Here is a 25,730-nt window from a genome sequence, read left to right on the forward strand (position 1 = left end):
AGGTGTGATACTGTCAGTAGGCACATTTGTGTACCATCCCCACAAACAACTTACATACCTCTTCTCCACGGGCAACCCCTTCCAGCCCAAAGGCAAAGAGCGTTGATCCAGTCCCATCGGCGTCAGGTTGGTTCAGTACTACACCACCTCAAAATGCTGCAGGATCCCTGCACACCTCCTCTCCATCCTGGACTTCTCTCGTGAAATTCATGGGGGAGTCCTGGACAGAAGTTCTCCCTCTCCGGGACACACATACACCAGAAAGCGATGGCAGAGGGCTCTCAAAGGTTTGCAAGAAAGCCGCAGACTTGGCCTCACAAGGATGCTGAAGACTGTGACAGCAAGCACAAAGCTTGGTAATGTACAGTGAATGTGTTATCTGCCTAGCCCCATACAGGGCTTCAGCTCTTTCATCTGAGAAACCTGTTGCTTTTTTGTTTGTTTGTTTGTTTTTAAGCCAGAGTACTGATCTTTGTGCAAAAGAATCCACTTTATTTTGACATATTATGCAGGAAATTGGCTCCTTTTCATTAAGGACGCAAAAGCTTGATGGTCTTGCCAGATTCATGCAAGTGTTTGGCCTGATCTGAAACCACCAGACCTGCCTGTTCCAATAAGCTTTCCACGGGTGCACCAATGCACATCAGTATCTCCAGCACAAAATAAGAACCCCAAATTTCTGACCGAAATAAAGGATAAGAACTATGGGAGTCTGTAAAGCGAATCATCCTCACCGCATGGAAGGAGAATATGTGAAATATTTTATATCATTTTTAAACACCACTTCCCTTATTTACCAAATACAAGGACACTCATCCCTTTGTTATGTGTACAAGCTGTGTTTCTGTTTTCCGTTGCTCAATTCTCTCAGAACCTCTGCTCAGCTCAAGAGCTTTTTGATGGACGGACTCAATATGCTGCTTTAACCAGTTTTGTGAATTCTGGGCTCCACACTGAAATCTTTGTCCATATCCAGCAAGGACACCACTCAGCAGAAACTACAGTTATCTGTTCTGCTGAATAAAAATGGGGCAAACAGGCAAAACTATTGAAGAATGTTGTTTATACTAGGCTAAACTCTGCTCAGCTACAGAAGGGTAGCTGTATTTGAAATAAACAGAAATGGCCTCTTGTGACAGCTGCATTTCATCTTCTCCACAACGGCAATGGGAAAAAGAACAAAGTGTATCAGCACTAAGAATATTTTAATAGGACTAGGATTAAACGTAATTGCCTTGTCTTAAGAGATCATTTTATCAAATCCACTGCCTTACTCCCAGTTAAAGCCCAGTCAGCATACCTCTGGCTCTTTAAAATAGTGAGAGAGCAAGAGAGCATTTTTTCTACATGTTAAGGCAGGCATGAGGCATTTCTGCTTTGCCTGGAATAAAACACGTATGAGAGATGCTGTTCATTTGCCACTTCCAACCCCACCTGTGAATGCTTGTGGCTGCTGAAGCAGTTTATGGCAGCATGTTTCTAGGATCATGAGGCTGATGGCACTTTGTTTACTTCTGCTTTGCTATAAATAAGTGAATGAGCAGCCCCAGATGTAACACTTTTGCTCTGGATGTAAGGATTTCCTTCGCCAAATTCCTAAGAGGTGAAAGTGAAGATTTAATCAGTCTTTACACTTTTATATTTTTTAAATTATTTAACTTTTATTACTGTTGCACCATTTATACAATTACATATAATTTCAATGCATCCATTGTACATTTTGTTTTTTCATTTGTTTTCCAATGAGTGTGTGTTGGTGTCTGTGACACAGAATGGAAGAGAAACTGGAACTGCAATGAACGCAGACTTTTTCATTTCCACTGACCAATAAACAGAACTACAGGTGCACCCAACCACGGACATGCATTAACTCGTCATGAGAAATCTAGGTAGGCTAAGTAGGATGAGAATGCTTTTTACTCCCAAAAAATATTTGGAGAGGAAGAATTGGAGGATTGGCATTGAGAAATATGTGGACAGCTAAGTGGGTTTTGTCTGAAAGCTGGCATTCATCCACTGCATTAAAAAAATATCAAAATAAGAAAGGCTGTAAATAAAATTAAAAAAAAAAAACACAGAAAATACTGCTTTCATAAAGATCTGATTGCCTTGGCACAAACCCGGTGGGCAGAATCAAACGCATCACTCCCAAACCCCATTACAGAACAAAAAGAAGATTTTGATACATTGGTGGAATGCATTTACAGCAGTTCAGATACAAAAGATGTGCTGTACTTTCAGACATCCATCTATTTTACTTTTTTTTTTTTTAATGCAGGACTTGTGTCAAGTTGGCAGAAAGTATATTAGATATTTCCCCACAAAAATACTATTTGGATTCTCCCCCCTCCCTCCCTCCCAACTTGATGGGACATCCTTTTCACTTTTTTTTTCCTTTTCTTTCTGGGCAATACTTATTGTTATTTCAGATCTGAAACGAGTTAGTATAGCTGAAAAAATAAAAAAAAAGACACAGGTTGTTTTAAGTGGTTGTTTCAATAGGCTGTCCAATTTAATCTTGCACTGCTATGGTTTGATCCGAATTAGTCGCTGGGGCTTCAGAAGGTTTCGCTTCCTCTGGTGGGACTGCAGGGTCCGAGGCCTTGGCAGTGGAACTAGGTGCTGCTGTGGCTGCCGCGCTCTCCTTGGAAGAAGGTGCAGCCTCGCTGCTGCTAGGTTTTGAGTCTGAAGCTGGGGCCACTTCGCTTTTAGTTTCTTGGGCTGCAGGCGTTGCGGGAGCCTCAGTCTTTTTGGCTTCCCCTTCTTCTTTGCTCTTGTCATCTGCTTTGCTGGGAGCTGTGGCTTCTGAAGGCTGAGAAACTTTTGCATCGCTGCTAGGCTCAGAGGTTTTGGGTGCTTCACTACTGGCAGCAGGAGCAGAGGCTGCAGTTGGCTCCTCTTGCTTGGGTGCCTGTTCGTTGTTCTTCTGCGGCTCTACTTTCGCATCGACAACAGCCTCTGACTTCTCTGGTTCTGCTTTCTGGGTTTCTTCCTGGGTCACTGTTTTCTCTTTCTCCCCTTCTTTTTCTTCCGTCTTATTGGCAGCGACCTGAGAATCCTTCTCGCCCTTCTCCTCCTTGTTGTTCTCCTTCACTTCTGTGGTCTCTGTGGTTTGCTGGGCATCCTCAGCCTCCTTTGGAGTCTCCTCTTCCTCAGCTGCTGCTCCTTCAGCCTTCTTGTCTTTGTCTTTAGCTTTTTCATCATTGACACTGTACCCCTTCTTCTTCTTGCTCAGTTTGCCTCCCATTCTGGAGCTCTGCAATGGAAAAGAGAAAGAGGTGGTTACCCAAAATGCAGTGTTTACCGCTGAGAGAAACAAAAGCAGATCAGCTGAAGTGCAAGAGGGAAATTTCAGTCTCTGGAAAAGAGAACAACATCCGTTTGGTCAGGCACTAGCAGCTGAGCACACTGAGCCTGCCGAGCACCACTGCTGCCGAGCCTCCAGCCCTACAGCACTGCGGTCCCCAGGCCCCACTCTGCCCCGTCCCTTATGATCAGTCTATCCCAGAGTCCCTCCAACCCTAACTACCCTTATGAGCAAGGCAAGGGAGGGACAGGATGGTGGAGGAGTAGCATATACTGCAACCCCTTCCACCCTGAGAAAGGGATGCAGCATGAGGAAGCCGGTCCCTCACAGCCCCACACAGTGGAACGGGTACAGATGAGAAACACGGAGCCCGAACTACAGCAAGCCCTCTGCCCCTTGGTAAGGCAGCTAAAGCAACAGGGGAACCCCTGAGCTGTGCGTCCTATGTGGTATCGTGCAATAAAAGAGATGGGGAGAGACGGGCACGTGCTTTGTGGCCTCTGCTCAAGGTTTTCAAGCATCAGAAGTGACCGGGTACACAGTTCTGCTGCTTAAAAGAAATGATATGGCTGCACACATTGAGCACATGTGTAACCATATTGGCATTTACATATCCTGCGTGTGCGAGTCTCAGCTAAGAATATACAACATCTTTCAGAGTACTTCGAGCAAACTCTGCCTATTAAAGCAGGAGATGCTTACAGATACATTGTTTCATTCATGAACTTGAAAATCCCTACAATTGCCTAAAAAATACGCTCCTGATATTAAAACAAATATATCATTCAGACTCAACAAATGGTTAATAAAAACATAATCTCATGGTTTCATGCCATTTGAAAACAGTGGAGAAGGTAATTTTTTTAAGTACTGCCAAACAAGTGTTTATGAGCTTCTCCAAGTGGAGCTCAATCATTCTAATTTTCTGTTTTTCCAAGGCACATAGTCTTGTAGGCCCTATATTTTTTCACACACTTGCAAAATTCATGAATACAGACCAGTAAAAATTCATACGAGAGCTCATAGAAGGCTGTATAGTAAATTACTTTAAATGCCACCAAGAACTGTCTGCCTCTCAACAGTTCACCTGCTGTGAACTTGTGCCTTGTGAACTTCACTGTGCCTTGTACCACCTTCACTGGTACAAGGCACAGGCACAGCCCAAGAGCAGACCTTCCACATGTCTTGGGCAAAAATGAGAAATTATGATCAGCAGAGAACTGTCTGATTTCAGGTCTCAGGGAGAATAATAATTTGCAAATATTCTTGAAGGGTCAGCACACAGCCCTGCAAAATGGTAACCTAACATTGCTTAAACCCTACTTTGTTGTTGGGGATTTTATGGGTAACACGACTAAAAGGATTAACTTCCACAGAGCTGCACTTGAGCAACCTAATCTCTACCTTCAAGGCAGAACCAGTTTTTTATGTATTTAGGGGCAGGCTACAGACATTAGTTTGTTATCTAGACTTTCTGATACTCCATAAAAATTGTTTCAGCTTATTGTTTATGTATAGTTACAACCAAAAAAAAAAATTGAAAGGGCTTTTGCAAGTCAGCGGGATCAGAGATTTATACTGAAGTCATGTGAGCATCCCAATCTGCAATCCCTAATTGAGCCTGTATTTGTTTCCCAGCAAAGCCCAGATACTGCGAGCATAATTTCATTTGCTGCGTCTTCTGTATTTTTCCAGATTTTGCTATTTCTTGTGTAGTAACTCACTATGATTTATTTCTTTTTCCACAGAAAGCTTTTAACTGCAGATAGAGCTGGCTACAGAATGCATATGCCAAAGGACCTTTAATAAGCAGAGAAGCAAGCATATGAGACAAGTGCTCCCAGACTATGAAAAGAAACATGCACTGTCTTTGCTCAGAGGTATGCTGTGAAATCGCTGTGTCTCAATTTGCATCGCAGCCAGCTGGCTCCAGACAGTGGAGCAGAAGATACGGAAGAGGTTCAGAGACTATCATTATGCTCTATTAGTAAATATTTACAGTTGCAAATGGACTGCCACCTTCCAGCGCAGTTTCAACTACTTTATAACAGAACAGATTTGCTCCTTGTGACACTGAATCCTAAATCTCCCTTTTTAAAAGCCTTCATCGCAGCTATACCAGGCTATCATGCAAAATCCCAGCAATCATCAGGGTTATAGGCCAGCCCTGCAGGTAACAATGGCGTGATGTTCCCTTCCCCTGTATCTGAACACCAAATCCTCCTCCTCCTCCTCTCCCAGTCCCCAGTAGCATATCCAGGCTCCCCTGTCATGTTCTCCAGAAAAAAAAAAAAAAAGTGCTCCACTGTGACTCCCTGTCCCACCTTAACCCTGCCTGAAGGACAGCTCTGCACTGTCCAGCGCAAAAAGTCACAGGGTGCAGCAGACAGAAAGCAGACCTTAAAAGTATTTTGAAATTAAAGCCAGCTGTACCTGGAAGAAACCTAGCACACAGACCAAGCCACGTAACCATCTCTGTGACTGTGCTGAGTATTCTTGCAGGGCTAATCTTGCCTGGTGCCATATGAAAGCAGAATGCCAAGTCCCTCCTGAATTTATTCACAAGGAATGATCATCCTATCTAAAGTGTAAGGCACCAGTTTTAATCTCTTCATCCAAGTCACTCAGCTTTGCTGGCAATTGGGTCACTTGGTTGTCTGAACAGTGTTGGGTGTATGAAACCAGGCATTCAGAGTAAAAAAAAAAGGTGAGAGGGAGGGGGAGAGAGAAAGGAAAAAAAATTTTAAAAAGAAAAAAAAAAAAGAAAAAGATCAAGGGAGAGAGAAAAAAAAATATGCTACAGTGACATTTTATTTAAAGAAAAAACTCCCTGAAGAAATGTCTCAGTGAAGTGTCTCACAAGTGAAATTGCAAACTGCTTTAAACCACTAAGGCCTGTATGCATATGGTGCTAAATACAACCTGCATTACTGCCTATATACTAACATTTGCAAGAGGGAGGACTTTTTCCTTCCTCCCTGAAAAAAGGGCTACAATCTAACAAAAAGGAGAATGACAACATCTGAAAAAAAAAAAAGGTGAATGAAAGACCATGAAAAAAAAGATAAATTGTCTCCAACTATTCAAAGCCCAGTATACCTTCAGTTCCTTGTACTACTTACTGCAGTCATGTAGTGGCTCCCAGCTCTAGCAGCTACCAGCTGAGTGCAAAACACTTTGCAATAAGCACATCCAAAACAAGGATCCTCAAAAATTTTGGTGCTGAGCACCTTTCCTGCAAAATGGCACAGGATTTGATGGCTCTGCCTCTTCACTACTTGACAGGAAAAGGTCTGGAGACAGTCTAGAAGCAGCCGTGATATAAGTGGTTGCAATATATTGGTTATTTTCAGGCAACTTTGAGGAACCCGCTGGCAGACCAGTACTTCTGAAGAGCACAGTTCAATGCAACACATCACAGTTACAAGAGACTTCATCTGCATATTTAGTGTTCTTCACCTGTTGTGCTCTTCCCAGGGAGCAAGAAACAGACCCAGTGAACACTAGAGAGAACTTCTACAACAGGAACAAGGATTTCTTGAGTTCCTAAGAGCTGCTGGCCATTCTGCTCATCCTGAAGTTTCCATTCTCCTCCAGAAAGCAGGAAAAGAATGGAGAGCTTGCACAGGTTATCTTTCTTATTGTACAGAAGAAATAATCTGGCAGTATTTGCATTACAAAATATCACATCTACAGCTCACCTTGAGCATGTTAAGCCCTTCAAAAATTGAACATTTATGATAATCAGGATTTCCTGGGATAATAGTGTCAAAAAAGAAGACTTAATATCCATAAGACCATAGCATAGCAAGAAGAATTCACAGATCATTTCAAATTTTATGGGTGAAGACTAAGCTGATAGGATGGCAATGAGTCCCTGGAACACAGAACACACGCATTCGTACAGTTCAGGACAGAAAATATTATTTCCAAGTTTTATACTTCAGATTGTGCTTCTATAATGAGTAAATTCCTAGAATTATCCTCTTTCTTTCTCTCTTCTGTCAGTAATGATTTGTCTGCTCAGGTAGATTTCTTAAGCGTATGCAACATTCCAAAAATTTCATTTAGCAAACACTTCCACATGCCATGAAAGGGTCTGGCTCTCCCAAGAATGGACAGAGGAGGAGGACAAGCTGTCACCCTCACCCTCAGTGCAGAAAACAGCACATCAGGAAGGGACCACCACATGACTGGCAAAGCTAACCTTCCAAAGCTCATGCTTAACTTCACATGAAGTGTGGGGAGCTCAGTCCACCTCCAAAAAAATACAGTTCAGGAAGGCAGTAGGTATCTTCTGAAGTCCTGCTGCCTTCAGTGCAGTGCAGGTGTGTGCGGCTGGTCCGTCGAAAGTAGCCCTGATGCAAGCCAGTTCCTGAGCATGAGTTATCTCACATCACCTGCAGACAGGAGCTGTAAAATGCACATCCCTCCCAAGGCAGGATTTCAACAACCCAAACCAAAGGAAATACCAATCCCAGAAAGTGTTCCAGCACCAACTACTCAAAATAAATAAAAAGATCTTGAAGAAAGCTTTGCAGCCCTGTTACTTCATTGATTTGCTTTACACTTCTGTTTTGAAAAAACAATGGAAGTTTTTACAAAGGGTTATTTATATGGGGACTTAGAGAAATAAGGGACTTTCAAGTATAAATTTCAAAAGATTTTTGAAAACTTACTACTTCTTAAGATATGCAGAACAATTTCATGTTTCCCCTTACACATCCACACAGTATCCTAACTCACCAGACCCAGACAACCAGTTTACCAGGTTAATTTTAGAAGATGTCTGTAGCAAACCCCTATATAGAATTTGATTCACTAGCCCTGCGTCCAGCCACAAAGCCCTGCTTCTCTGTTCTTTCTCAACTACCCTCACAAATCTTCTTTTTCCTCTGCCATTACTTGGAATTAACAAAGCAGAAATGCTAGGTCTCACTCAGGTTCAACCCTCTTCACAGCTCAGTAATAGTGACTTTTTTTTTTCTCCTCTCCTCTCCTGGAGAGTAGGCAGCTGAAGCAACGCCACACCTGCAGGTCTGTGACGGCAGCTTCACGCATCTGAACATAACAAGATATTGGCTCATTAGATGCATGCACGACCTGTGGTCTCCACATGTTATGGTTGTTACAGTCCTTAAAACTTAGCGATTCAGCATGTTTATTGCTGCGAGATGCATGACAGGACACTGGGAACATCTCAGCTTAGTGCTCGGGGAGCGTGTAACCAGTCTGTGTTGTTTCCTTTGCTGACCACTGATAATCTTTTCTCCTTTCCTCGGTTTGTGCACAGGCCTGTAAGTACTGTGCCTCCAAAGCCTTATGAACCTCAAGACCTAGTGAAGGAGCATAGAGTAAAAGAACAGTGAATGCTTAAAACACAGAAATTGTGCTCACATGACTGTCTGACTTTGATATTTAAAAAAATGCCAATGCCAGTTTTGTTACTGCCCTGTTTTCTTCTAATAGGCAACCAGTAGAAGAACCCTAAGAAGTTGTATTGCCAAGCTTTTTTTTTTTTTTTTTTTTTATGAAGAACTTTAATTTCTAAGTTCTTTTAAAATTCTTGGGGACACGTATACCACAGAAAAATGGGAAGGACAATGTACCTTTTAAATATTGGCCATTTATCATTAACATATGTGAATTATGAGCATTTATAACAGATAGCCACTATGAGGCTTATAATAATTTAAGCACACTGCAGGCTGATATGAAATTGTGTCTGGTTATTTAACAACTCGTACATGAGTAACTGGTTCACTTGAAAAGTATAATGAGTTATCAGAAAATTTCATAAACATATGATGATTATTTAGTGAGCAAATTAAAAATTTGTACCTGAGAGTTACTAAGATTCATGTGAAATACTTGGGCTCTGAGGTATGTTTTAATTCATCAGTTAGGAACCCATTTTTCCAGGAACAGAATAGTAATGAAGATCAGCAGATTCGTCACAGGCAAAGGCTTTGCCAAAATTATCTACTCATATTATCATCAACCTGAAACCACAAGTACTTTACATGCATAATTCATCTTTGCTAGCTAGCTAGGCAGAATTCCTAAAAATAAAATAAATTTAAAAAATCTATCAATTATTTGATCAAAAAGCGATGAAGATTTCATGGGTTACATTGAAAGCAGCTATCTAAGACTTTGGACGTAGCCCTCCTCACTTGGAGGACTCTACAGCTGAAGACCATGGAGGTGCATACCTACTGAAGGTCCACCGCTCTGACTGACTCTGGTCAGACACCAACACTACTTTAGAATTAGGAGCTTCTGCAGAAACAAACACATCAAGGTGCTGTATTAGGTAGTCTCTGCATGTGTCACCCTTTATTAAAGCCACTTGTGCAATACTGAGCTGCGCACTGTATGAAGACATGATGCAGAGCTGCTCTGTTGCAGCTGGCTCCCGAATGCAGTACATGTAATTTCTTTAAGCTGTTACACCCTTAGCTTCCCCAGCTACAAAGCCATCTAGAAAACATGAGCAGAACATGGACTAAGGTGCCATGCCTTCCCAAGTCCATAAGCAGCATGGAAAAGATGCTCTGCTATGTGCAAACTCCTACTCACCCCAGGCAAGGCTGTGCTTTGTAGGCAAAAATCACATTTTCTATTTTCTATATTCTTTAATATCTTTATCAGTGATCTGCATGAGGGGATAAAGTGCACCCTCAGTAAGTTTGCCGATGACACCAAGTTGGGCATGAGTGTTGATCTGCTCGCGCATTGGAGGGCTCTGCAGGAGGATCTGGATAGGCTGGAGCAATGAACCAAGGCCAACTGTATGAGGCCAAGTACAAGGCCAAGTGCTGGGTCCTGCACTTGGGGCACAGCAACCCCATGCAGTGATACAGACTTGGGGAAGAGTGGCTGGAAAGTTGCCCGTCAGAAAGGGACCTGGGGGTATTGGTCGATAGCCAGCTCAATATGAGCCAGCAGTGTGCTCAGGTAGCCAAGAAGGCCAACGGCATCCTGGCTTGTGTCAGGAATAGTGTGGCCAGCAGCACCAGGGAAGTGATTGTCCATCTATATTCAGCCCCTCACTACAAGGGCATTGAGGTGCTGGAGCCTGGCCAAAGAAGGGCAATGAAGTTGGTGATGGGTCTAGAGAACAAGTCTAATGAGGAGCAGCTGGAGGACCTGGGGTTGTTTAGTCTGAAGAAAAGGAGGCTAAGGGGAGACCTTATCACTTTCTACAACTACCTCAAAGGAGGCTGCAGCAAGGTGGGTGTCGGTCTCTTCTCCCACGCCACAGGGGATAGGACAAGAGGAAATAGCCTCAAGTTGTGCCAGGGGAGGTTTAGGTTGGATATTAGGAAACATTTCTTCACTGAAAGGGTTGTGAGGCATTGGAACAGGCTGCCCACAGAAGTGGTGGAGTCACCACCCCTGGAGGTATTTAAAAGACATGTAGATGTGGTGCTTAGGGACACAGTGTAGTGGTAGACTTGGCAGTGCAAGGTTAAAGGTTGGACTTGATGATCTTAGAGGTCTTTTCCAACCTAAATGATTCTGTGATTCTATCAGACCAGCTAATATGGACAGAAATAGCATTACCCCAGTTCTCCTTATACACTTGTCCCTAGCTGATCTGTTTTAGTATTAACATTATTTGATACTTTCCAATTGCAGGTTTCAAATCAGAACCTCACTGGTTTTGCCACATCTGTTTTTTCAGTGATCCAACACAACAATGCACTGCCCAGCAGCACAGATACAATTGCCAGTGCCTCCAGTTTCATCTCTGGCAGCTCCTCCAAGCCTATTTTGCATTGTTTATACAGAAATGCAAGTCATATTAAAAATCAAGCAACACAGAAGAAGCACAAAGTAGATTATTTGAACTGTAGCGTATGCGTTGCTTAGTCTTGCTTTCAGTTTGTTCAATGCTCCAATTGATGAAATTAAAAATGCTTCCATCCATTTTTATTTGCCTCATCTGTCCCATTCAGTCTACCAGCCTTTCTACAGGCTTGAGACCTAGCTCATGTTCAAAGCATTTCTCCCATATTCAGATTACCTGCATATATTCTCTCTGTCAAACAAAAAAAGCAGTGTACAGACATGCTCATGCAGATACACACATGCAGTCAAAAGTCAGCCTGCCCCAGACCAAGATCCTAATCACACTATTGTTAGGCACATACTTGGAAGAAGGAACTCTGCTGTAAACACCTGTTTTGCAGAGACTGAGATTAATTTTACAGCACCTCCTGTAGAAAGTTTGCAGGCTTCAAAACTAACCTGAAAGAATAAGCCAAAAATAAAAGTACATGCCTCCTCCTTATCCATTTCAACTTGCAACATCACTTCGGTTTTCATGTATGACTCCCCAAGAAGCAGTTTAATACATATGTTACACTAGCCAAAGCTTTCTAATCTGTATCCTAGATTTATGTTCCTAAGTAGGAAATGATGCAAATTTCAGAGGTGCTGATTACCCACATCTTTCAAACTGTTCAGGGCCCAAGAGTGCTCACGGCAGAGGGAGAGGTGAGATTCCACACATATTATTCCAATTATGGCGAGCCACCTTTTGTTTCCCTCAAATACTTTAGGCACCACCACCATGTCTAACTACAAAAACACACAAAGTGATAAAAGCCTAGATAACAGGACAATTTCCTTCCAATTTGCATTTTACTCAAAACGTGTCCCTTCAGCATTATCTCCATTACAGATGTCAGTACCACAAATATATTGCCATGCTTGGCTTACAGACCCCTGAGCCATTTTGGGTGCCTACAACTGTAACAGTCAGATGCTAGTAAGCAAAGAAAACATTTGCCTCCTCCACACTACAATCTTGGTGAAAAGCAGGTGTGCGAAAACCTCCATCCTGGAGGGACTGTATGCTGGGAAACCAAATTTTTTTCAAGTGTAAAGCCTATCACTTATGTATCTCTAGCCTCATCCTGAACAAAGAACATGCAGCCTTATACTAAACATGCAGTATGAGGCACGTGGCTTTTCAAATTCATGGTTTCTATACCAGAGCACAGCTACCAGAAAAAAAAAATTTATATATATATATATTATATGATCCTCATCTGAATGTTTCTTTCAATAACAAAGGATCCCAGCTACTGTTTGCATAAATAGAAAAGTTACCTGCCATTTCCTTAGCAAGGACATGGACAACCACATTAACTTTTTAAAAAGCACCTTAGAGTATTAAACTATGGAACTGTCACTGAAGATAGTTATTTATGGGGATCTACATTTACATTATATCCGCTTAACATTCCATACTTTAAAAAACTTTATTACTTTAATGCCCATTTAACTGGTCAAACTAGTTTCAATCAAATTTGAAACAGTCCTTAGAATATAAATTACAGTATACAACAATAAATGGATACATTCAGTTTGAAATATTGGAACTACCAGGTTTTTTTGAAAACGGATTCTCCAATGTGATTGTCAAATTCTTCTTTCTTTCCCATCTCTAGGCTGCTCACTGGAAACAGTGCTAGGTATATGCCCCAGCTGTAAGGAAACATGCTACAGCTGGGAATAGGACTCTTAACTGACAATTCAGACCTATGATGGGTCACAACAATCTTCAGGCCATATATTTTCCTTTTTATGTTCGCATGACACCCTCACTACAGGCAGTGAAACCACATTTATAATTGTGAACCAAATCCAATTGATTATAAATCAACAGTGTGCCCTGGCAGCCAAAAGGGCCAGCTGTGTCCTGGGGTGCATCAGGCACAGCACTGCTAGCTGGTCGAGGGAAGGGATTGTCCTGCTCTGCTCTGTACTGGTGGGGCCTCACCTTGAGAACTGTGTACAGTTTTGGGCACCACCGTATAAGAGCAATGTAACTATTAGAGAGTGTCCAAAGGAGGGCTACAGGGATTGTGAAGGGTCTAGAGGGCAAGACATATGAGGGGTGGCTGAGGTCCCTTTGTTTGCTCAGCCCAGAGCAGAGCAGGCTGAGAGGAGGCCTCATGGCAGCCTGCAGCTTCCTCACAAGGGTAGCAGAGGGGCAGGCGCTGAGCTCTGCTCTCTGGGAACAGCAACAGGACCCGAGGGAACGGCATGGAGCTGGGACAGGGGAGGGTCAGACTGGGTGTTAGGAAAAGGTTCTGCAGCCAGAGGGTGGACGGGCACTGGGACAGGCTCCCCAGGGAAGAGGTCACGTCACTGAGCCTGACAGAGTTCAAGAAGCATCTGGACAATGCTCTCAGACAGAGGGTCTGATTTTTGGGTGGTCCTGTGCAGATCGAGGAGATGGACTGCATGATTCTTTTGGATCCCTTCCAACCCAGCATATTCTGTGATTCTGTGGTTCTGTGATTCCCAGTTTTGTTTTCCTTTTCCAAACACAAGCTGCCATTCCTGACTGCAGCAGGCGACCCTACAGTCACGCTGTGTCGAGGAAGGGAACAAGGAGCCAAGGCAAGCCGCCACACACCTGGCGCAGCGCTCGCTGCTGCGGTGCACATGGCGGTGTTCATGAGGGCACTGCAAGTCCTTCTTTCCAAAACACACAGTGTCTGCCTTACTTGGCAAAATAGAACACTAGCAATTTAAATGAAGCATTTATTGTCGACTCGTTTATTCCATTACCTAACTATTAAAGAATTGTAACATCTTGGATCTAGTTAACACATTCCTTATCATCTTATATCAGTATCAGTGCAGCTCCATGTTAAGCTGCACTGCTAGCTTTCCTCCATTTTCTTCAGAAAGAATCAATTGCAGATCCACCTGATAATCCAGCAGATTGGAAGAGGTGGCATGATTTTAAAAAAGCACCCCCCATTCTGTTCTCCCAAACGTGCATCAGAGAACATACAGCTGCTTCAGGTAATGGCGGTGCACCCACCTTCCTGCTAACCTTGGCCTTGAACACCTCCATGGCATTCCTCAGTAATGAAGGTTTGTGCAAGAATCACAGAATTAAACCAATTTCATCCTCCAATTAATGCACAACAGCTAGTGACAGTTAAATTAGTCATTGAACTGTTGTTCTGAACATACTTGCAAGTTTAACAGTGCATTAGAAAGCTGAGCAGAGTTGCGGCTGTAGGACAGTGCAACACATCAGGCCTCCCTGGTAGAAACTAACCTTCTGCAAGTGGTCAACACAAAACCTACTTTCCACCTCAGCAGCACTTAGAGGGGATTTTTACACTGACTTCCTGAAGTGCTGCTGCATTTCCCCTTGCAATAACCACTTTTGCCTTTTCATCTTTCTGTACAAAGTTTCCTTTTAAATGAAAAATTCTGTATTAAAGTCAACGTACACAAGACCAGTCATGTTTCACATAGCATCAAAACTACCTGTAATTAAACCCTGCAAGACTTTGGGCTGAATTACAAGTATTCCTCATGCTGTTAAGAAATCCCCCCACCTTGTGAGCACAGTATCAGTGTCAGCACCTTATCAGCTCTCAGCTTCTCACAGCTCTGTCGTAATAATGTCTTGTAGTGAAGACATGTTCAAAAGAAATGGGAGAAATGCGAGTTGGAATGCTCAACATCTTAGAAAACCTTTTGCATTCACATTCCCAGATGCTCTCTTGTGCCTTTTAACATTTGCTACCTCACTGCAGCTTGCCCTATTACATCAGGGTAGTCACTTCGGTCATTCTCACTTCCTGGTTCTCACACTAGTACAATATGTATATTTTTTCAACAGCATACATATAACACAAAAGAAAATCTCATATTCCAGACTTTCTTTTTTGATCTCATTTAGAATGTATGTTTATACTGGATTTTTACTTTTTGTTTTTACTTTTTTTTTTTTTTTAACAAAGCATTGCATTCAAACTACCTGGCTTACCGGTTTCACTCTAGTCACTGGGGGAGGATTATCAAAATAACTGGCATACAACAGTCACTGGCAAGCAAAATCATCAAGCATCTGATTTCCGTTTGTGTCTTGCAAATGTCTTTCTCCACCATTTTTACCACTACTCATTTACATTCCTCTAATGGCTGTTCAAAATACTAGGCTGCCTTAGGCACTCTTTTAATTAAGACTAGCAATAGCCGCATTTCTTGACTCAGATGAAGAACCATAGGTATGCATCAGCAGACATTGTCATGTGAAGCCTATTACACTTCTTAGGTGTCACATTTTGATAGTAAGGTAGAGTGTGCCATAGATGACCATGAGGAAAAAGGCAGAGTTTGCTTTTAAGTTTCAGTGGTGCAAGCTGACACGGGGCATGGCAGAATCAAAACAAGCTTTATTAGAGAGCTTTGTCTTCTGTCCCAATATGACAATGGTTTGCTTTCAGAAACCCACTTTGAAAATGTAAAGTGTTTCTAAGAAACCCAAAGTAAAAGCTATGCCAGGAAACAAGCCGTACCACGTCATGTGTTGGGCTGTCAGACGTCAGCTAGGGTTCGAGACTCCCAGATCTAAGTTGATTGCCTAGGTTTCCTTTTGACCTCTGTTTTTTTGTTTGTTTGGTTTTTTTTGACTTGGTTTTGGTTCAGTTTATATTGGGATGGCTGATCAACTCTATTAGAAGGAAGGCTGCATAAGAATGGAGACTAACAAGTCCATTTGGCAAGATTTAAAGTCAGTAGCTAGTAGTGTATTCCCTGAATTGCACTAAGGGATTTATATTCAAACCAAGCAAGGTAGAAACGCAAGTTAATAATTACTCAGCCAGAACCATTCCAAGTTAGTATAGAAAAAGGGGAAGAACAAACAATACAGAAGGTATCAAAAGAAAACCAGAAATTAGGAAAAGTGATCGGGTGCATATTTCCTTTAAATAAAATAGCTTGCTTTTCATTTTGCATTTAAGTATCAGCAGGAAATCTGACCGTCTTAGAGCTATCAGATTTAAACCCATAAAATGAAAGCAAAACACAAATAACTTTGTAGGCATAGTTGTGGAGTTGGATGTAGTCCATTTCTCTCCCCCTCACCTGAGCACTGACTTGCATTTTGTGAAAATATATGTAATTAATAGTTTAATATGGCCACAATTCAATACCTGCAGTTCAGAATGCATATCAATTGCTTTAGATTATATTACTCTTGATGTAGACCAGCTCTCCATCAAGGTTGTATATATGCCAATTTGCAGTTTTAGTCAACTCAGAGCACATAACAGAAAAGAGCTTATTTTCAAAAGCCCACATGTTTTGGAAGTATGGAAATCTATTTATAGAGAACTCTCAGAGTTATTCCTTCGCTCTAAGAAGCTTTCTGTCTACGGCTATTTGAAAATTACTTATTCTAACCAAAAAAGGCAGGCAGACATCAGTATAAAGTATAACTAAGCTACTTCAGGATTCAAGTGAGAAAAGTGTTTCAAAAGCAATGACATGAGAAGTATGGACGATTGGTTTGCATTTTTCAAGACAGAGCCATAAACACCAACAGAACATTTCTGTTAGCTCTTTCATCACTAATACATTTCAGTAGTAGTCCATGATTTAAACCAGTACCAGATCCCATTTTGCTGCCCCCAATACTAGCACATACGTGGAATCCATCTTTGCCCCAGGATGTCCGGGTTTTAAAAGGAGTGAGAGGATATCAATCTGTTTTAATGCTGTGAACAGATCACAGTTACCAAGACTCCCGACTATAATTGTTTTTTCCAAAGTTTTTTTTGTCAGCAGTTCCCCTGGCTGGTGAGGTAGCAGCAGTCAGACTGAGCAGCCCTTCAATGTGTTTTTGTTTGTTTGTTTTTTCTTTCCCAGACTAGCAGGTTAGCTGGAGGCACGGAGCCCCTGCATTCCCCTATGAAATCTCATCAATGAGTGGGAACCCAATGAGCCCCTCAGCACTGCTGTCTCAGCTCTGGCTTGCAGCGTTTTACAATTCATTTGCTTGTGGCAAAAAGAAGCTGTGCTTCAAGAACTTTAATGTGTTGGCTGTCACAAACTAAGAGGCTTTCAGTTCTGCAGAAACAGCAAACACACTCACCACAGTTTTCTGGATAATCCCCTCACATGCACAAGTGAAGCACTAAATTCACACATGCCAAGCAAAGGGGGATGATTCAAGTGCATAAAGGTCTCATGTCCATATTTAGAAATATTGGTTTCAAAAGTCTCATACTATTTCAGAAAATGGTGAGTGAGATAGTATCAAGAAACACTTATCAAGAAACACGTGACTAGTTTTAACAGTACTTGTAACCCAGCAATTTTCATTTAAGTCTCTTAACTACCACAATCTCTGACTGGTATTCCTTCTATTTTTAATCATGGGTAACTACTAAGCAACACCACAACTAAGTTTATTCTATGTTTTATACTTAAAACAGAATTTTAAATTTTTTTTTCTAATTGGCCATTTCAGTGCTCACTTTCAGTTCAGCAATTCTTCATTACCAAGGGGCAAGAGTTCTATTTGATTATTTATTAGTTTTAGCAAAGGAATGATTTAAAATGGCTTATTTTCATAGTCTAGACTAGTGTTCCCTCAAATTTCTGTGTGAATATATGGGGTTAAAAATAGGGGTCCTTGTACACTGGTTGTTCGTAATTACAAATCTCTCTCATGTTACACACTTTTCCTGAAAAAAATCTGACGAGCCACTTTATTCAAATACAGAAATCAAATACAGACAGAATTATTATCTTTATTCAAGACAATTTAGATAAATTATGCAAAACCACCATCACACCATTACATTTTCTCATAGCTTGCTATTCACATTTAGCCTCAGCTGTGATGCCCATCCCAGCTCTGCCTCCTTCTGCAGGACCAAAGAACCAACCTCACCTTCCAGTCGTCCCTCAAAATCACTCATTTGGGGCAGGAGTCATCTTTTCAAGATGAAATGAGCCATCCTAGAGCAGTGAGACAATGTCCCTTCCTCTAAGTTCCTGGCATCTGTCATAGTACAAAGCCTACCATGGTAAAAATGAAAGATGACATTTTACCTTCCAAAGCCCAAATACAGACAAGTATTACTGCAATAAAACTGTATTGTAGTCTAAAATCATAAGAATACCTCCATCTCCGTGTTTTCAGGGGTTCATAACAACCTGGAGTAGGCAAGAGCTCAGAACCTACTCAGTCTCTGCCAGTTGCATTTCAAAGTCCAGCTCATCTGCAATCCAACTTCCTCATTTGCAAAATGGACAATATCATTTTTCTTCCTCAGAAAAGGTCTGGCTGCTGCTAACAGGTGCTATAAAGAACTGAAGAGATTTTTCCTTGTTTTAAAACAAAAGCTCCTATCATAGAATTGCTTCACCCCAAATCTCTTTATAAGGGAAGGCTGTCCTTTTACATATCGGCACTGTGCTAAATTACTGTCTCTAAAGCTTACCATTATATAAAACATATTAGAATATCATAATGAACAAGTTACTCTTCCAGATGTTATGGTACTGTGCTAATGTGGTATGGAGATGTAAAGCATCTCTGAACATTTTCAGGTATTACTGAAAGCCCTACTTGGAACCAAGCTCCTTTGCAATTGTGCCTCTAGGCTGAGAACATCTGTGCATGGGCATTTTGATTTAGAGTTCCAAATGCACACATTTCAGTCATTTTTCGTTCACTTGATGAGAAGGATTTTTTGCTCAAGCTAGGAAAACTCAGGTGTATCCAGCTGGATAAAGATGAAGCTGCTGCTTGGCAGCCATCTTAGAGCATTATTAACGACAGATGTAAGAAAACAATGTAATTTTGCTTAAAAAGAAGACTGTGAATGCCTGAAAAACTCCAGCAAACCCCTTTTAATCTACTTCCATTAGGTTTTCAGTAGCTGGGCTCAGACATCATAGTTAGTGCTATCTTTATGCTATGTTTATTAGTTAAATGCATGTCTTTGTTAAAAAGGACCTCCCTTTTAAGAACAATCATTCAAATATGAACAGATGCAAGAGGAAGCTCTAAACTGGTTCACTAACTTTCCAAGACCTTTTTAAAGACTATGAAAGTTAGAAAATTCTGAGTTATATTTGTCACACATTGCAGAAGCTGCCTTTCCTATCTATAGAACTGAGTTGTAGCAGCAACATCATTGCAGTAATGGAGAGCTGTGAAAATTAAAAACATCTTCCTATAACTTGTGATTAAATGTCAGCCAGACACCGCAACACAGTGCTGCTGGAGGTGGTGCTCAACAGAGCAGGAAACAGACGGATCTTCTGCAAGGACTAGCAGGAATTAGAATTTGAGGGTGACAATTTTTGGTAAATTCACCTTAACATCTGTAAGCAGCATTTTCACGCTGGCTCCTCCAACTAGTCTATATTCCGGAGCTTCAGAAGCCATGGTAAGTAAGGTAAGACCGGCAGCACAAACTTGGCCAGGTAAATAGTATCAGCGGGAATGAAAAATGCTCCCAGAGGTCTCAGTTCTCAGTACTTGCATTGAGGCAAGTAGCTGCAAAGTGCCACACAGCCCGTTGCAGGTTCAAAGATACAGGGTCAGTTTGGGAACCTATAACTTTGTATTCACTAACATTTATATAAAGCACACTAGTCTCATTTCAACATATTTTCATATTTTTTTAATATGCAGAGATGAAGGACACACATTTTATTGTAGAGACTTACATATGAGGCTAACTGTTGTCATGCAGGGTACATGGTGTAAACACACTTTTGAAAAATCTCAAATCAGTGCCTGTTGAGCAGGATCAGAATCTATTTTATTGTCACTGACTGACAAATAAATTTCTCTTAAAAGCAAAAAGATTGTCTGGATGAATTTCATAAATATGCAGAATTTCCATGTAAAAAGTTCCAATAGCTGTTACAGAGAAAGTAAAAAGACTGAAAGATGTCTTTTTATTTAACTGAAAGAAAACTGATTTCATCACCACATTTGTCAGAGACCAGTTAGAAAAAATATCATGTGTGCCAAAAAATTGTGGAGCTACTTGTCTGAGAAAAAAGTGAGGGTAAAGAAATTAGATCATATGGGATCATAACCATAAGATGTTCAGTTTCAAATGAACTCAGTTTCTATGAATTCTCATATTCATAAGTTGTCAACTCATAATTTTATCATAACCTCAAAGTGTTTGAATTTTTTCAAACCATCAGTTCTGGCACTTATTACAAAAATAATCCATGCTTTCATTTCTAATCTTCATTTTAGCACGAAAAGTCCTGAAAGAGTCCTGAAACCAGATCCATGTTTTTTTCTCATGGTTGCTTAAGACATCATTGATTTTAAGTGCTTAAGGCTGAGAACTCAGCATGCTTGCAAGGAGCAAAAGGTATCTGAAACAGTCATTAAAAAATTAATGCCAATTTATTTTAAGCATCCATAACCATTATCATGGTGTTCAGGACAATGAAGAAACACAAGAAATATTTAAATCTATTTTAATATTTGTATGAATGTTTCTCCTTGGCATACTTTTTTTGATACATTAACCTTGCACTTTCAGGAGTCAAGATAGCGCTGTTAGAAATTAACCTGACAAAGGGCTCTACAGCAAGACCACAGAGAAGAGAGAAGAGTTGTGGAGGGGAGAGAGAAATACTCCTAATATTTTTTTCCATTTCAAACCTGTATGGAGAATCCAAAATTTTCCTAAAAAAAAATAATAATTTTTAAATGAAAAGGTCAAGAATACTTTTGTTTAAATAAGAAAGATCTTCAAAAAGTCTGTTTGGATTTTTCTTAACGTTGAGAAGGTTGTCCACAAGCTAGCTACAGTGCATCACTGCAAGATGATCTATGCTATCAGCTCTCCATTTACTGAGCTTCTGCAACATTTTCCCACATATCCTTTTGCTCATTTGCACTTAACTGATATTTTAGGTGCTCTGAGTGGTTTTCCAGCTGGTGCACTATAACAATAATTTGATTTTATTTATGTTATTTATAGCATAGAACAAATCCACAAATGAAAACATCAGAATTTGAAATTGGCTGCCTGCTAGGCCATTCCTACTGTTTCGCCTGGGTATTTTTTTCTAACTCATTCCTATTTTTAGTGATTCGCAAATAGCTATCTGCCACGATGCTAGATTAGAACAGTAGTTCTAAAATTTGTTCAGCATAATGTGGTGATATTATGTGTTACACCAAGTAATGCAGATATAGATCAATATGAAACTGCAGTGTTACTGAAGAGACAGGAGTTTCCTCACCCCTTTCTAAGTTCTAAATTTTATTTTCATTAGTTACATTTTCAAAATTCAGCTAGGTGCCCTGGACAGTTTTTCCTTATGATCTTTCCCTCAAAGATAGCTACAGAAAATGGTCTTTACAAAATGCCACCAGCTTTAAGAATAATTTTGCAGTATCACTCAAAGAACTACACGGTAATGCTTAGCAATGCTAAACAAAAGATAATCCGCAATATCTGCCTGCAATTCTGTACTTTCAAATGAGTACTAAATTACTAAATTTTATATTTAGGAGAGTGAAATTTATCTGGGATCCTTGACCACATCTACAGCATTTGCCAGTACAATTCCCTTTCAGTAAAACAAGAAAAAGAGTGAGATTTTGCTTGCTAGCCCTACTTATGAGGTTAGCAGTTAGATCAAATAGTGAACCAGAAGCTCTGAAGCCTGTTGGCTATGCTGAAGCCCACATTTAACGTTTTTTTTTTCTTCAAAAATCACGTGTTTTGTATACAGCCCAACTGTACGACATCTACAATTATTCTATTATGATCCTCAGTTACCAGAATAAATTCATACTACCAAGCAGCAGCTGGAAAACATTAGTATCAGTGGTATACCTGGATGGATATCAACATTCAGTAGCCAGAGAAGAGAGGTTGTACAGTTGTACATGGCCACCAGCCCATACAGACTGAGAGCCATTAACTCTCTTCTCAGCTGAGCATCACCCTCCTCAGACTGCTTCAACAACCTTTGAACATCGTTTAGAAAGTTAAAGCATATTCTTTACATTCACAAGGCCCAACACCACTTCCCCACTGTAAATCACCACGATTTACAGCCTCGCCATGACTAGCACCTCAGCACGATGCTATGTAGCAGAATGCACCACTGGGTTTACAAAGATTCAGTGCATGTGATTAAGCATGTGGAATAAAAGGCTTACTACTCAGCCACAAAAACATGCAATAATTAATTAAATATTTGACTACATCAGGATAAAATTAAAAGCCTGACTTTCCATCAGCACTTTGTAAATCAACATCAGACCGATGTCTAAGAAAATATAAAGCCCTGTCTTCCTTCATGTGACATTATCAAGCAGTTCATGTTTCTGTTAATAAATAGACAGGACAAGGGAGCAAGAAGAGAGTAACTTTGGGTACATCCACTTTAGTGTATTAAAAAGAGAGACATTAAAGCATGACTGCAATTAAATGTAGCAGGAAACAAAGTCTGGAGTCTGTAAAGAGGTAATGAGATCTGAGAAAATGGTTTTCTTTCTATTTCTTATTTGGTACTGTAAAGGCACACACACACACTCACACACACATGAAAATGTCATCCTGCATGCTCTGTACCACCCGACATTGCCAGTCAGCCATGGGGACTCAATGGATGGTTATCCACAGACAGTGGGAATGCATCGCAGAGTGGCTATTTTCCATCCTAACTGGCCAGATCAGCAGTCTTGCAGCTCTGAAAGGCTCCATGCTCCGTTGCTAATCTTGCAAAGATTTGAGAGACCAGCACCATTCAAGAGCTCTATGCAGATTTCTATGCATTGTGGGCTGAACAACCAGACATAGCCTAAAACACCAATATCTAGATTAAGACATTTCCACACAGTTAGTGTAACAACAGCTCCAAGCTTTACTTTTGTTCTAGGAATATTGCTGAGAGGTTTCTATAGCACTAGTAGGACTCACTCTCTGATCAGATACTAGCTTAAATTGGTACAGTAGGTTCTTGGGGGTTGTTATTCCTATCCACCTAAATCCTCACAAGTTTCAACTCTACTTTCCTTGCAAAAATGAAGAAAAAAATGTAAGCAATCTCAACACTTTTTGCCTGAGAAGCTACAGGATTTTGCATCTCAGTTGTAAATAGCTATTCCGTATCATTGGGTCAACGTGCATACTTAACCTAGGAATCTGAACAATTTCTATTTGCCACTACATTCAGTGGAAAAGAGACATAAAGATGTTTAAATGGTTCTTTCATTCTAGGCTACACTTTATTTTATTTTACAGCAATGTTTTAGATCTCAAAAAGATTTAAAAAGTTAAAATACAGATCTAAACTATCCTGAACACCAGCCAGGGAAGCGTGAGGAATTACAGTAATTCAGAAAATGAAGTTACTCACTGCCATTGTACATACTGAGCACAATCTAACAGCAATGTATAACAAGCAATACCAGGAAAAGGTTACTAAATTAGTCCTTATGCTGTTCTGAATATTCATATACTGTTTAAGCATATGACAAATGGTCAGTATCTTTGCAGCCCCCAGGGGTAGCAGTCATTTTAGGATGCCACTGATCATTTCTGAGGTCAATCTGTGTTTAAATGTTAAGAAGTGAAACTGTTTGTATGTCCAAGAGTTTGCGAGAGAAAGTAAAAGATTGAAAGGGTGACCCTTTCCCTTCAGAACATTTCGGAAAGAAGGATGTCTCTTATCTGCTCCTGCTGCAGATACTGGAACATGGCAGATCACCTCCCTCCTGCTTTCTTTCCTCTTTGTTTTACCTTGCTCCCCACTGGAGGAATATCCTCACTAAAATTATTTTAGCAAGGAGGGTACTGTGGACAACAGAAGGCAAGACGTCCTCTGTTCTCACCAAGAAACTTAAAAACGGGGCCAGTATGGTCCATATTGCTGCTTCGCTCTCCATTACCAAGACAGAGCAGCTCAGCTCCAAGCTATCCTATGCAAGATCAGCATCTGAAGCACTCTGTTCTCCTTTTCCTGTCACCAGTCAGCAACATTTTCCTATTTTCCTTGCAATAGTATGGAACAAAAGACCCTACAAAAGAAGCTTCCAGAAGAAGTTTCTAGATGAAAACACACAGAGGAGGAGATTTTCTTTTACACTTTGATGGAAGGGAGGAGAGGGGCAGAAGAGGACAGAAATCTTGATAAAATGATATATAGGAAAACTATCCTTCTCTATATTCAAAACACGTAAAGAGATGCTGTCAAGAGACCTCCTTCACCTCCTTTTTCATTGGGGCCCTTGAAAACAAGCCCTACCACCTGCAGCTGTACACCAGGTAATGTCCCACGACACCGGGTGCTGCACACAGGGGTAAGTGTTCTCCTGGCCTCGATAAGAAACGTACAGCATCAGCAAATCTTCAAAGTGATACTTCTCTCTCAAGTCAGTACTGGTTTGCTCCAAGTGCCAAGCGTCACTGAGGCTGGGGCACAGTCTGAATGTGCAAGATGAGGCCCAGCAAAGCATCAGGTTAAATTTAACAGCAAAGTGTACAGAAAAGGCGTATTTACTATTCTTGGTAAATAGTTGTTTAGGATCATCAGGTCAAGATGCATAGCTGACCTTGAAATCTGAACAGCCTATGTGTACCACTACAGTTGGTGGAAAAGGGGCATAAAAATTTTAAAGGGTTCTAAAAAAAATCTTGCCTAGAGTTTAACTGGAACAGTTAGAAATATGAATAGTTCAGTTGCTCAGCAACAGCAACTGTGATTTTTTTTTCTTTAACAGACATCTGAAATTAGAGTAATAATTGAAGCCTCTGCAACTACTTTTCTAATTGCTAGTATTGCTATAATTGCATAAACTATATGCTGGAACCGATTTCTGGGCACATTTCCTGTGAGATATGATACTGGACAAGAAAGTTTCATAAAGCACACAATCTTCTGTTCTTCACTGTCACGTTTTGTTGTATGTCCTATTTTGGCTCATACATTATCTTTTATGAATTACCCTCCCCCTGCACTTACGGTGCCCTTTCACTCTTATGAAACACAGCTGTCAAAGACTCCAGTAACAAAGGAATTCCAAAATGTTCTCAGTCTCAGGCATTTTCCTGTCTATTACACTGCTTACAACATTAGAGTGTTATTGTATGAAAAAAGGCTGCCTTAAAAGTATAGCTGCCACCATCCATTGACACAGAACACTTTAAAATGAGAACGTAGTATGAGCCAGTGCTCAAGCACTGTGCGCCCAGTCCAGCTGGATAACATACAAACATCTTACAACTCAGTCTCATTAAAAGAGTTCAGGGAAAGGGCATTGCTAAAAATGAAGAACAAATGCCTTGATTTACAGATCTACACCGCATTTGCTGCAGTATGTTAAACAGTAACAGAAGTCATTTTTAATCCAGTGGAGAAGCTCATAATGGTATCCCATCTGTGCTGCTAAGGAGAAACCCAGAAAGGACGCATGCAACATAAATTACTTGTGCTACCTTCTACTGAAAGCTCATACCAGCAAAAAGTGATGGCAGTGGTACTTGCCAGTACAAAATGCTGCTCCAAGTCAAGACCCTCTTCCTTACTGACCACTGCATGTTCGCAACCAGATGAGACAGCCCAGGAGATGCTCTCAACA

At 40.8% G+C, this 25,730-nt stretch overlaps 1 protein-coding gene across 1 annotated transcript in view; it reads right to left on the reverse strand.

Moving 5' to 3' along the window:
* Window positions 1-1,634: 1,634 nt before the first annotated feature.
* Window positions 1,635-25,730, reverse strand: part of BASP1 (brain abundant membrane attached signal protein 1) — a 51,710-nt gene continuing 27,614 nt past the window's right edge. The window contains exon 2 of the mRNA XM_083824260.1: window positions 1,635-3,256. Coding sequence (XP_083680386.1) covers window positions 2,513-3,247 — 735 coding nt within the window. The 5' untranslated portion in view covers window positions 3,248-3,256 and the 3' untranslated portion in view covers window positions 1,635-2,512. The remainder of the gene's footprint in view (window positions 3,257-25,730) is intronic.

The sequence above is a fragment of the Anser anser genome, assembly GCF_964211835.1.
Source record: "Anser anser genome assembly, chromosome: 2".
Lineage (NCBI taxonomy): Eukaryota > Metazoa > Chordata > Aves > Anseriformes > Anatidae > Anser > Anser anser.